Source organism: Mesoplodon bidens (assembly GCF_964165515.1).
Source record: "Mesoplodon bidens genome assembly, chromosome: 15".
In the NCBI taxonomy this organism is placed as follows: domain Eukaryota; kingdom Metazoa; phylum Chordata; class Mammalia; order Artiodactyla; family Ziphiidae; genus Mesoplodon; species Mesoplodon bidens.
The window spans coordinates 45,636,379-45,649,349 of NC_138171.1; the positions used below are offsets into that span (position 1 = coordinate 45,636,379).

Genomic DNA, 12,971 nt, shown 5'->3' on the forward strand with positions numbered 1-12,971 from the left:
AAAAAAAAAAACACCTATGGTTAGTGTGGCTTGGAAGGTAAGTCACACGATGTGCTCCATCTCTTACTCACCACCCTTTTTCTCAGAAATCGTGTCTGCTCCCACAGTGTCATGTCTCCCTCTTGACTGTCTCTAGCCTTGACCTCACTCAAGGACCCCTTGGCTCCATTTTCAGTCCCCACCGTGTTCCTCCCGTCCAACAATGGTAATGATGCACGTGAACTGAGCTCTTACTATATGCTAAGCACAAGCTCATTACGTTGCTGTGTGAATCCTCGCAGCACCACAATGCTATGAGATAGGAGTTATTATTATTCCCATTTTATAGGTTAAGAAACTGAGTCATAGAGAGGTTCATTCCTGAACCAACGACTAGAGTCAGAAGGACACAGAGTTCTGATTGGCCAGATACGAGTCATGGAGCCAGGGTGTGAATCTGATGCAACTAAACTGCACAGACTGAGAGAGGAAAGGGGTTCTTCAAATAAAAAGTATGTAGGAAGAAGGAAGAATAATGTAGGATGGGAGAAATAGAAGATGCCCCCTAAATTAGGTGGCAAATAATGGTAACCCAATTCAGACCAATTTGGGGGAAGAGGGAGCTGTGCTATCTTAGGGAATAAAAAGAAGGTTTGGGTAGCCAAAACACGGGCAGGATGGGGTGCAGCTGGCCTTCAGGAACAGGTGGAACCGGTCGCTCATACTGGCAGAGTGCCTGGACTCCCATCTGGGCCTCTCTTCCTGTCTACTTCAGTGGGTTCCAAGCACAGATTCCTAGAGAAGGGCCTTGACTGGCCAATTCTAGGTCACGTGATCACATTGGATCAATTAGCTGTGCCCAGTGGGGTGGGACCACAGCAGAAGATGGCAGCTCCCAAGAGAATCACAAGGTTGGTTGAAGCTGTGGGAATAGCAGTGGTGGTTTCTAGAAAAAAGTGGAGTAGGGAACAGGGTAAATAAAAATGTAGGTGTACCTTGAGGGCAAGCATGGTGTGTGTAAGAGTTGGGATGCTTATAGCTGCAGGTAACAGAGAACATCATACTGGCCAGCTTAGCCACAGGGAAGCCCTCGGGGCTGGTGGTTGCGTGGCCCAGTGAGGTCATCTTTCCATTGCTCTGCTCAGCAACCAGTGTCAGCTTCATTCTAAGGCAGGTGCTCTCTGGGCCATGAGATGGCTCCCAGTGGCAGTCATGTAACAGATGAGAAGAGAAAGAGAGCCTCCCATCCAGCCACAGGATGGAAGTTCCTCCCTCCAGTCTGAATGGACCCGCTTACTGGTCACATGCCTCCCTGGACCAGTAACTGTCATCCTGAGAGTGCCACGCTCCGACTGACTTAGGCTGGGGTTCCTGAGCCAGTCCTGGTGAGGAGGATGGCTGGCCAGGATCGCCTTACCTAATCAGGACCCACCCTGGAACCGAGGTCTTCTCTAAACCGACTTGATCCCCCAACCCAAGGGCGTGGGGTGGAACGAGCCCAGGGAGAGTCCTCCCTGTGTGCCCCCGTCTCACGGCCTCCCTCCCTCCTCCGTGCAGGGGTCCTGTGGCTGTCGGTCGTCTCCGAGGTGCTCTACATCCTCCTGCTGGTGGTTGGTTTCAGCCTCATGTGTCTCGAGCTCTTCCACTCCAGCAATGTCATCGACGGGCTCAAGCTCAATGCCTTTGCGGCTGTCTTCACGGTGCTCTCAGGTAAGGCAGAGGGCCTCGGGCAGTGGGGCAAGAACACACCGGAACCAACCCTGTGCCCAGAGCAGAGGGGAATGCGGGAGCTGGAGCCACCCTCGGGCTAAGTCCTGATTGGTCCCCCTAGGTGACCATGGGCCAATCACTTCTCTTCTCTGAACCTCAGTGTTACAGTTTGTAAAGTAGGATTTGTCTGCTCCCCTATTCTCTGATTCAGCATGTGTTTACTGAGTGTCTCGTGTGCCAGGTCATGTGTTTAATAAGTATGGGGTTATAGTAATGAACGGAAACAGACAGTTCCAGTGCTTCATGGAGCTTAACACACGTGGGAGAGAGAGATGGGTTTGCTGGAGATGTATTCAGGAGATGAACGCCCCATGGCGAGTGGTGGATTGGATTTGTGGCACGAGGGAAAGGGAGGTGGTCGTGAAAATGGGCGGACGGTGGCGCCTTTCACAGGGATATGAAAGGGGAGCCTGCTGGGTGTGGTGGGCACATCACTCATCTGCTTTATTTTATTTGCCCTTGAGACCTCCATGGGGAGATGGCCAGCAGGAAGCTTGACGAACAAACACATCTGGAATCTCAATGGTGAGGGTGGGGTGAGCAGAGACTGTGGACAAAGGCCAAGGACTTTGAGGGTTTTAGGAAAAATTGGATGGTCCGTGGCGGCAGCATGACTCAGGGAGGTGGAGACAGAAGGCTCCAAGCAAAGGTCATTGGATTAGGTGGCCAGGTGCCCCGAATAGCGTCAGCAGACCCGGCTCATAAGGGGTTAAGCCAGGAGTTTGCCAGAAGGCAGTCAAAGGAGCCAGTAAACCATAACTTCAGGAAGCCTGACGGAGCAGTGGCTTGGCTGTGTACGACATCTGTTCCTAAAAAGCCAAATGTAAACTGAATTTCTATAAATCTAATCTTATTCTTCATGCGCTGGAAGAACTCTCTATTTAATGAAACCGAAACGATGAGCCTTTTGGTAAGGGAAATAATCGCCCCCTAATTGAGGTATGTGTATATAACAGAAGGATCTCTCAAAGAATAGAAAGCGGAATTCAAGAAATTATAGCATGCTGCATAGATCAAAACATGCGCATTGTCATTCCCAGGATGTGGGAAATCTAACCAGAATAGTAAAGGGAAGAAAAGAAAAACAGAGTGATCCTCACAGCACAGTGTCGATGTTGGCCGCCCTCCCCTTCCCCCGTGACCCTGTTTTCGGCTATTCCAGATCGAGAGATGGGTTATTCTTTGTTTGCTGTTATTACGTGTGTTCATTATGCCTGAAATCAGTTTTTTTTCCATATTGTATTCATTTACTTAACCAACACTCACTGAAGGCCTCCTGGGCTCTGGGGTCCGTACTAGGTTTGGGGGAGTCAAAGAAAAAATGACTCAGTCCTGGCCTCCTGAAGTTTGCCATCTTGTAGCGACACAGACTCATCAAACCCTTGTAACATGGCCAGTTGACCTTCATGAACTGGGTGTGGTGAGTCCTGCAAGGGGGCACCTACGTTTGCCCAGGGGGTGCCAATGGGTGGGGTGGGACCTGAGGAAGCAATCATTTGAGCTGAGACTTGGAAAAAAACTTTAAGAGTTTGCCTTGATGGACAACTCGGGGAGGGCATTTTGGGTGGAAGGAACAGCACAGGAAAAAGCTTAATGAGGTGGCATATTCTGGAAACTTCACGTAGTTCAAAATAATGGGAACGTGAAAAGGCAGGCGAGTAGGAGTGTTGAGAGATGAGGCTGGAGAGCCGGGTAGGGGTCTTGGTGCTTTGCCATGGTCTGTAGGTTTTATCATGCAGGCAATAGGGAGCCATCGAAGAATCCAGAGCAAAGGGTGATACGGTCAGGTTTGCATTTGCGGACGAGGGTTCAGGGTGCAGCACGGGAGGAGTGGAGCCAGAATGGAGGTGAGGAGGCCGGCCAGGAGGTGAGAAAGGGTGAGGCCCCAACCCCATGCAGTGGCTGTGGGGATAGGAGATGCAGGCACAGTGCCTGCAGACTGACTAGGAGAGGTGGGCAGGAATGAATGGGTTGGAAAAACCGAGACTCTAGGTCAAAGGTTCCTAGTGTGGAGTCCACAGAATTCAGAGAGTCCATGAACCTGGATGGGGGAGAAGTTACATCTTTATTTCTCTAACTTGTAACTGACATTTAGAATATCTTTCAAACATGAACGGAGGCAACGCATCACAGTCGTGGGTGGCACCTGTGACATAGTCACCAATAGGAACCACGTTTTTCATATGCACATATCTTAAAATGCACTCCTTCAAAAGGGCAATACTTCTGAGAGCTTCCGCTGAATCTTATCTAACATGCTAATGAAGAAGCACATATATTACTATGCAACACATTTATTTGAATATTTTGCTAATTGCATTTCAGTGTAACTGGTTTCTTCTACAATCCTTTTATTTTATTTTATGGAGCTGAAAACATTATTCTGGGGAGGGGCCCCTAGGTCCAGATGGCCAGACCCCTGATCTGGGCTGGCATTTGGCCAGGATGGGATGGTACCATCAAGATGGGGAAGGTGGGGAAAGAGCAACTGGGGGAGACGATGGGTCCCTTTTGAACAGGTTGGGTGTGAGGTGCTGCGGGGTGTCCAGGCTCCTTTCCTTGTCAGTGGTTTCATCTCTCCTTTTCTTTCTCTCTACCAAGCATCAGAGAATCCCCTCCAGGGCTTCCCTGGTGGCGCAGTGGTTGAGGGTCCGCCTGCCGATGCAGGGGACACGGGTTCGTGCCCCGGTCTGGGAGGATCCCACATGCCGCGGAGCGGCTGGGCCCGTGAGCCATGGCCGCTGAGCCTGCGCGTCTGGAGCCTGTGCTCCGCAACGGGAGAGGCCACAACAGTGAGAAGCCCGCGCACAGCACACACACACAAAAAAGAATCCCCTCCATTATCCCAAGCATCCAGCCCTCCCCTCAATCTGCTTACTTCCGTCACAAAACAAAAGCTGGTGGCCAGCCCAAGGCAGCTGCCTATGGTTCTTCAAGCCTCTCTCGTGGGGAAGTGGATAGGGGGGCTCTTCCCCCTACCTCAAAGGGCTTATCAAAGTTTTCACCCCTCAAAAAACCCCAGTTTCCTTCTAGCGGGGAGTCCCACTGCTAAAGAAAATAAGATCATCTCCGTAATTTCAGGCAGATACACGATGCATGGCTCAGGGAGGTTAACTGACTTGCCCAAGGTCACACAGCTGGTCAGTTTTGGAGCTGGGATTAAACCCGGCTCCTGCTGGCTTCAAAGCTCTGCTCTTTTCTCAGGATGTACTGCAGGAGTGACCGGGCGGGCAGGGAGGGGGAAGACTTTTAAGTCCTCAGAAAACAGTAACTGGGAAGGATGTAGCAGCCAGATGATGTGATAAGCAAGTGGTGGAGAGAAAGGATTCTGTATTCATGCCTGGGAGAAAATAAACCCGGGAGAAACATGAGACCAGGAGAGAGCCAAGCCCCCGACTTGCCTGGCCTGGAGGAACCAGGAAGCTGGCCTTTCAGGAGCCCCTTGAGAACAAGGCAGCTGGTGGGGGGGGGGAGTTGGGGGGGAGGGTGTTTGGGGAGGGTGAGAAGCTTGGAGGAGGTGGGTGGGCTTCTGGTTTGCTGCTGTGGGAGGGGAAGGAGTGGGCAAGCAGGGTGGGGGAGAGCCCATCCACCGAGTCCATGTGGGGAGAGGGTTGGGCTCTGATGCTGCCAGGGCTGCGATGCTGCCGGACCAGCTCACACCGAGGGGTCCTCAGCCCAAGGTCAACGCCTTCTAGGGTAGAGGAGAAAGCAGAGGCAGGGCAGCCCCTACGGGAGCCAATTATTATAATTAATTATTATAATGAGCCAGTGGGTTAGGATTAATCGTAATTGCCAACACGGACTGAGATGCCATGCTGCACCAGCACTGGGCTGAGCCTGCTGCATGTGTTAATATCTTTATTCCTCAGTGTCCTTGTGGGAGGAACATTACGTCCATTCCACAGATGGGAAAACTGACTTGCCGGCAGTCACGTAGCTAGCCAGTGGTTGAGCCCAGAGCCTGCCACACAGAGTGCTTTGAGCAGGGCCTGGCCCCCAGGACTTCAGGTTGTCACCGCTGTTATTATTATTATTATTCCTAGTTGTCCCTGAATAAACTGAAGGGCAGATCAGGGCCCCAGGGACCAGCCCTGTCACAGTGAGGCTGGGGTGAGGGATTTGGACTCTACAGCCAAGGGAGAAGGGGTGGTGGGGCAGGGCCAACAGAGCTATGTTCCCACTTCTGGCAGGAGGGTGGTTGTACAGATTGTTGGTCTGCTGGTCCAGAGCCTAGAGCTCCCAGTGCTTCTCGGGGCCCACAAAGGGCTTTAATTTTGACTGCTTTTAAAATCAGAAGAAAAAAATAGAATAATAATGAAGGCATAAGAATGAATCTAGGCTGGACTGCCATCATAAAATGTAATTTTTAATATTTCTTTTATGGAGGAACGGGCCCATGAAGTCAGAAGTGCCTGGGGCCCTTGAAAGTCATAATGTGGCCCTGCACTGGGCCACGGCTTTTCTCCATCTCTCAGGCCTGAGCAAGACTAATTCCAGATGGGGGCGTGGCTCCAGCTGCCAGTGTCCCCCCGCCCACCCAGTCCTGTGACTTTAGCAGAGGTGCTGGAGAAGATGGGGTTCCCTGTGTCGCTGTCTCTTCCGCCAGCAGCCAGGGTCTTGTATCTTGGAGGGGATGCGAAAGCAGGCTGGAAGATGACTGTTCTTCCCCAGTTTCTCTGAAAAATGAGGCTGATCTACTTAGGAAGAAAAGAAAGTCATTTGGAGAACTCCTGGACGGTCAGGCTAACACAGGTGGGCTTTTAGTAAAAACTGCACTGGAATGAAGAAGAGCTCGTCTGTTTCCAGGAAAAAGTCAGACCTCATGGAGAACTCAGCCAGAGTCTCTTTTGTTAAGTATCGAGAAAAGGAAATTTTGCGATAAAACAAAACATGACCAAGGATGAGGTAGCTCTTTGAATCTGGGAAAATAGAACCTTATCTTTTATGTAATCTTGGCATATTTGGCTTCATCATAAAGCATGTATTTCACTGCACAGTACACCACTCTTAATCTCGTATTCAATTTCTTAACCTTATATACGTAATGTATGATTTGAAATTTTTAATTTTCTTTCTGAAAAATACAGAATATCTTAAACTTGAAAGGCAGTTGAATGGAGTATGATGGGACTTGAGGATGTTTTGATGCTTTTGTGACCCAAAAATACAGGGCTAGTGGAAACTTAGGTTAGGAATTAAAGTTTGAATCTTATATGTTTTTCTTTGAAGGAATTCTAATCTTATGCATGCAGAATGACTTCTAAGAATTTTGATGAGAAGCATTAAAGTCTTCACCATTGCATACACTTTAAAAAAATTTCAGGGGCTTGCTGGAGAGGGTGGGGAGAAAAGGGAACACTCTTGCACTGCTGGTGGGAATGTGAATTGGTACAGCCACTATGGAGAACAGTATGGAGGTTCCTTAAAAAACTAAAAATAGAACTACCATATGATCCAGCAATCCCACTACTAGGCATATACCCTGAGAAAACCATAATTCAAAAAGAGACATGTACCAAAATGTTCATTGCACCTCTATTCACAATAGCCCGGAGCTGGAAACAACCTAAGTGTCCATCATCGGATGAATGGATAAAGAAGATGTGGCACATATATACAATGGAATATTACTCAGCCATAAAAAGAAACGAAACTGAACTATTTGTAATGAGGTGGATAGACCTAGAGTCTGTCATACAGAGTGAAGTAAGTCAGAAAGAGAAAGACAAATACCGTATGCTGACACATATATATGGAATTTTAAAAAAATGTCATGAAGAACCTAGGGGTAAAACAGGAATAAAGACACAGACCTACTTGAGAATGGACTTGAGGATATGGGGAGGGGGAAGGGTAAGCTGTGACAAAACGAAAGAGAGGCATGGACATACATACACTACCAAACGTAAAGTAGATAGATAGTGGGAAGCAGCTGCAGAGCACAGGGAGATCAGCTCCGTGCTTTGTGACCGCCTGGAGGGGTGGGATGGGGAGGGTGGGAGGGAGGGAGATGCATGAGGGAAGGGATGTGGGAACAGATGTATATGTATGACTGATTCACTTTGTTATAAAGCAGAAACTAATAAAAATAATAAAAATAATAAAAAAAGAAAGAAAGAAAGAAAGAAAGAAAGAAAAGAAAAAGTCGTTGGTGTATGCAAATTAGGGTACTATGACGCAGAGACGCAGCGTGAAGCGTGGGTATAAAAACGGAGGTATAGGGGGCGCCTGGAACCCAGAGTGGTTTCTTCGTTAGTCGGAGGAGCTTCTTCCGTTAGTTCGGCGACTGCGGCTCTTCATTGGGCAGCGGGAGCGGCGCGGCTGTCGGAGAAGCGGCGTAATACTTAGGCATTGGGTGAAAGAAAATGGCCCGAACCAAGCAGACTGCTTGTAAGTCCACGGGTGGCAAAGCGCCCCGCAAACAGCTGGCCACTAAAGCGGCCAGGAAAAGCGCCCCCTCTACCGGCGGGGTGAAAAAACCTCATCGGTACAGACCCGGGACCGTTGCGCTTCGAGAAATCCGTCGTTACCAGAAATCCACTGAGCTTCTGATCGGGAAGCTGCCTTTCCAGAGGTTGGTGAGGGAGATCGCCCAGGATTTCAACACCGACTTGAGGTTCCAGAGTGCCGCCATTGGTTTGCTTCAGGAGGCTAGTGAAGCGTACCTGGTGGGTTTATTTGAAGATACTAATCTGTGTGCCATCCACGCTAAGAAAGTCACCATCACGCCCAAAGACATCCAGTTGGCTCGCCGGATACGGGGAGAGAGAGCTTAAGTGAAGGCAGTTTTTATGGTGTTTTGCAGTAAATTCTGTAAAATAAAAATAATAATTATAATTTAAAAAAAAGAAAAAAAAATTTCAGGGGCTATTTTCAAGGTGAGGTATGAGTTGAAGGGCAAGCCTGCAAGGTGGACACCTACCCGTGTGTTTTGGATAGACCTTTGGGGATCTGGAGGCCTGGGGCCTGAGGGACAAAGCAGGCAAATCCCACCGCACCGCAGACACCCATGGGACCACCAAAATCCTCAGGAGCCAAGCTGTGAGGCATGCAAAGTGCGCACACCTGCTCCTCTGGACCCACCTCCAGCCCCATGAGCCATGAAGCCTATGAGTTCCAGGAAGGCAGTTTTATAGAGCCATTGGCCCTATGACCTGGTCTGAGGCTGCCTTCTGTGAGCGAATGTAAGCTGGTTAACCCATCAGGTTTGCCTTTCACTGGCTGCCAGGAAGCTTAGATCTGTTTGTTTTATGTTCAGTCATAGCAGCTTCCACCAAGTGAGGTTGCCTGCGGTCTTGAATTCCTCCCCAGTCCACACTTCACTTAATTCTTTGGCTCTTCCTTAGAGCTTACTCTTGGTATGATGATCTGTAACTTCCTACTGTAAACTGCCATTGTATTTTAGGGTGAGTTTCCTGAGACACTAATTTCACTAGCTACCCTGCCACCTTGGGCCTGTGCTAAAAAGAATCTCCTGCCCGTAGCTCCCTCTGTTCAGTTCTTCTGCCCTGGCCAGACTGGGTTTCTTGCTCATAACTGAGAGACCAAGTACTTTTGTATATTTTTGTGTCTAAAAGTACAGAGGGTCTAAATCAGAGAAATGAGTTTTTCAATATCATTAAAAGCTCCTTTTGCTTGCAAGTGACAAGAACCCAATCAAATTAGCTAAAGGAAGAAGTTGGGGGCGGGGGCGTGATTGAACTCTATTGATTCATGTAATTGAAAAGTACAGGGTGGTTATGCTTCAGGCATGGCTGCATCCAGGTGATCATGTCATCAGGAATCTAGCTGTATCTCCAAACTCTGACTTCGTTTAGCTTCTGTCTCAGTCAGGCCCATCCATGTGGAGAGTGGATAGTCATAAGCAGCTCCAGCCTTACATAAGATTCCAGAGGCAGAGAGGACTCCTTTCAAGTACCTCCTGCAAAACTCCAAGGAGGACTATGATCAGACCACCTAGGTTCATAGGCTCATTCCTGAACCAGTCATCATGCCGGAGGATGAAATACTGTGATTAGCCGGGCCTGGGGCTCTAAGTACACCTGTGGTGTGGGCTTAGCCGTGGACCAAGCAGGATTACTATGCAATGGTGGACAAGTGGCTGCCCAAAGGCATTGTTAACTGGAAGTCCTAGTGGTTGGGAATTGGTTGGCTTGTCAAGTTGGGAGATTATCAGGTCAGCAGTGGAGCTAAAGGACTCAAGAGCCCCAGGAATGGTAGAGGTCTTCATTTGGGTTCTTCCAAAGCAGACCCTAAGGTGAAGATATGGGTGCAAGTAGTTTATTTGGGAACTGATCCCAGGAAGTATGGTCGGACAGTGGATTTTTAAGACAAGAAGGCAGGAGGGCCAATAAAGGGAATGTTGGTAGGCGGGTGACCACTGGTGGCAACTGCGTTTCCCTCCTGCTGGGGACCCTCTGAGAGACTGTGTAGGACACCCAAGGGGTGAGAAAGCAGTGGAATTTATTCACCATCTCTCATCCATCACTGGTTTAGGGGGCACTCCTGAGTCAGTAACTCCCCCAGCATTTCTGGCCTTCGCCACCTAAGATGGAAAGTGTTTGAGGAAGGAAGCCACCAACATGCACCGGAGCTGCCAGCTAAAGCTGCAGGTGACCTCTGGTTCCGGCCAGGGGGGTATGGGTGAGGACAAACGAAGGCAAAGGGTGTTGTTCTGACATTGACTTGTGCCCTGCAATACAATTCTGATGCTATTTGCCATCAGATGCCACAGTCCCTAGCAAGACTGCCCCACTACAGGTGCCACCTGTAAGTTCAGGGGGTCCCTGGGCTACCCGTGCCTCTAACCAACTGGCTTCAAATCAGCTTTCTCATGACCCTCTTAAGTTTGATAATTCATTAGGACTACTCACAGAACTCAGCAAAGCACTATACTTAGGGTTACAGTATCGTCATAAAGGATACAAATCAGGACCAGCCAAAGGAAGAGACACCCAACGAGGTCTGGGAGCTAAACCAAGGACAAGGTGAGGTTTTGTCCTCTAAAGCTAACCTGGCCTGTGTGATTCTCATACCCTGAATCCAGCTATGCAAGGAACACACTGCATTTCTTTCATTTCTGGAAAAGAACTTCATTTTGATTCTGTGCTCCCATCCTCCTGGGCTGGTAGAAGATTTATTGTCAGAATTTTGAGGGGCTTACTCCCTACTGCCTTTGCCTGGGGCCGTGCTGCAATTGTCTGGTCTTATGCAGTGTCAGACAAAGAGGGGGTGGGGTTTAATCTTTGTCATTATCATCTTCATCATACAGCTTAGTCCCTGATCTGAAACCCTTAGGGCTAGAAGTGTTCCAGAATTTGGAACGTTTCAGATTTGGGCAGGTAACGTAATACATAAACTATCCATTACAGAACACCCCAGTAGGGGCTGGGGCAGCACTGTGTAAGCAAACAGAGTGAAACACGTGAATATTCATTCTAGGGGGGAATAAATAAAGACGGTCAATAACCTCATGTCCATTCAGGTCAGGTTTTGGTGCTAAATGAGTTCAGGCCAAGTCAGATTTTGTGGCCAGATGAATTATGAAGAAGCTTTTGGATTTCAGAACTTCTGGGAATTTGAAATTGCAGATAAGAAATTATGGGCTCAATAGCTTCCATTTATTGAGCATTTATTATGCCAGACACTATTCTAAACATATTCCCTCTGTTGAACCCTACAATGGTAGGTGCTATTATTATTCCCATTTTACAGTTGAGAAAACTGAGGCACAGAGTTAGTATGTGGCCGTTCTGGCTTCAAAGCCATGTGCTTTACTGTTACATGGGTCCATGTAGGTTGCCACTGAGCCTCCTCTAATTCCCTGTTCACAGGGTCCCTTCCAGTCCCCAGAGCTCTTTGCTTCTAGGGCCAGATGGGAGGTGGGAGAAGGGGGCTGGTGACCTCAGTGCCTGTGGTGATCAGAAGGGGCTGGTGACCTCAGTCCCTGCAGTGCCTACAGGGACCATGTAGGTGACATAAGTGAGTCAAGCTGTCCAGATGTAACACAGCAGTGGATGTGGGGATGGCGGCAAACTTGGGAGTGCACACCCCATCAGCACCCCATTGCTGCCATGGAGGAAGATGCACAGCATTCAAGGAGAGCCCAAAGCTGGTTTTTTTATAGGAAAACCTCCTGATTTTTAATTCAAAATGTTTTTTAAACAGCTTTATTGGGATAGAATTTACATATCGTAAAGTTCACCCATGTAAAGTGTATAGTTTAAAGGCTTTTAGTAACCGTCACAGAATCTAATTTTAAAATCTTTTCATCACCCCAGAAAGAAACCCCATACCCGCTAGCAGTCACTCCCTATTTTCCACCAACCCCCACCCCATCTTTAGGCAACCGCTGATCTACTTTCTATCTCCATGGATTTGCCGATTCTAGACATTTTATATAAATGGAGTCATACACTATATGGTCTTTTATGACTGGCTTCTTTCACTTAGCGTGATGTTTTCAAGATTCATCCAAGTTGTAAGATGTATCACCACTGCATTCCGTTTTATTGCCAAATAATATTCCATGGCACAAATATACCACATCTTATTTCTCTGTTTGTCAGTTGATGGACATGTGTGTTGTTTTCCACTTTTTGGCTAGTACAAATAATGCTGCTATGAACATTCATGTCCAAGTGTTTGTGTAGACATATGTTTTCCTAGGAGAGGAATTGTTGGGTTACCTAGTAACCCTAGGTTTAACTTTTTAATTCAAGATGTTTCAAAACATTGTATTAGCCAAGAAAACATCACTGCAGACCCTCAGCATCCTCTCCTGCCCCGGACAAGGACAATCCAACCCTTTTTCTTTTGTTTTTTTTTGGGGGGGGGCTGCGTTGCTGTGCATGGGCTTTCTCTAGTTGTGGCGAGCAGGGGCTACTCTTCATTGTGGAGCACGGGCTCTAGGCGCTTGGGCTTCAGTAGTTGTGTCTCGCGGGCTCTAGCGCACAGGCTCAGTAGTTGTGGCCCACGGGCTTAGTTGCTCCGTGGCATGTGGGATCTTCCCAGACCAGGGATTGAACCCTTGTCCCCTGCCTTGGCAGGTGGATTCTTAACCACTGCGCCACCAAGGAAGTCCCCAACCCTTTTTCTGTCCTAAGGACTAGAAGACAGCTCACTCTTTCTCTCCCTGACTCAGAGGTCCCTGTCCTAATCTCCTTGGTAAATTAAGGCTTCTAAAGATGAAAGCCAGGAGGGAAGGATTTTGCAGATGGGTT

The 12,971-nt window shown here is 48.4% G+C and overlaps 2 protein-coding genes across 6 annotated transcripts in view; both read left to right on the plus strand.

The window, feature by feature from the left end:
* The window catches only part of GSG1L (GSG1 like), a gene marked incomplete at its 5' end in the record, with an annotated part of 225,505 nt that overhangs the window by 143,274 nt on the left and 69,260 nt on the right, over positions 1–12,971 (plus strand). For 4 of the 5 annotated variants that reach the window (XM_081257939.1, XM_081257940.1, XM_081257943.1 and 1 more), the window contains one exon: positions 1,537–1,689. The exons of the other annotated variant lie outside the window; for it this stretch is intronic. In XM_081257939.1, the coding sequence (XP_081114065.1) occupies positions 1,537–1,689 (153 nt within the window). The remainder of the gene's footprint in view (positions 1–1,536; positions 1,690–12,971) is intronic. 5 annotated transcript variants of the gene reach the window in all.
* On the plus strand, positions 7,966–8,633 carry LOC308629747 (histone H3.3A-like). Its single transcript, XM_081257944.1, has one exon. The coding sequence runs from the start codon at positions 8,115–8,117 to the stop codon at positions 8,523–8,525; it is 411 nt and encodes a 136-aa protein (XP_081114070.1). The 5' UTR covers positions 7,966–8,114; the 3' UTR covers positions 8,526–8,633.

Bases quoted from the DNA above. Each gene is read 5' to 3' on its own strand.
- LOC308629747 (XM_081257944.1), top strand. From the start codon at position 8,115: ATGGCCCGAACCAAGCAGACTGCTTGTAAGTCCACGGGTGGCAAAGCG.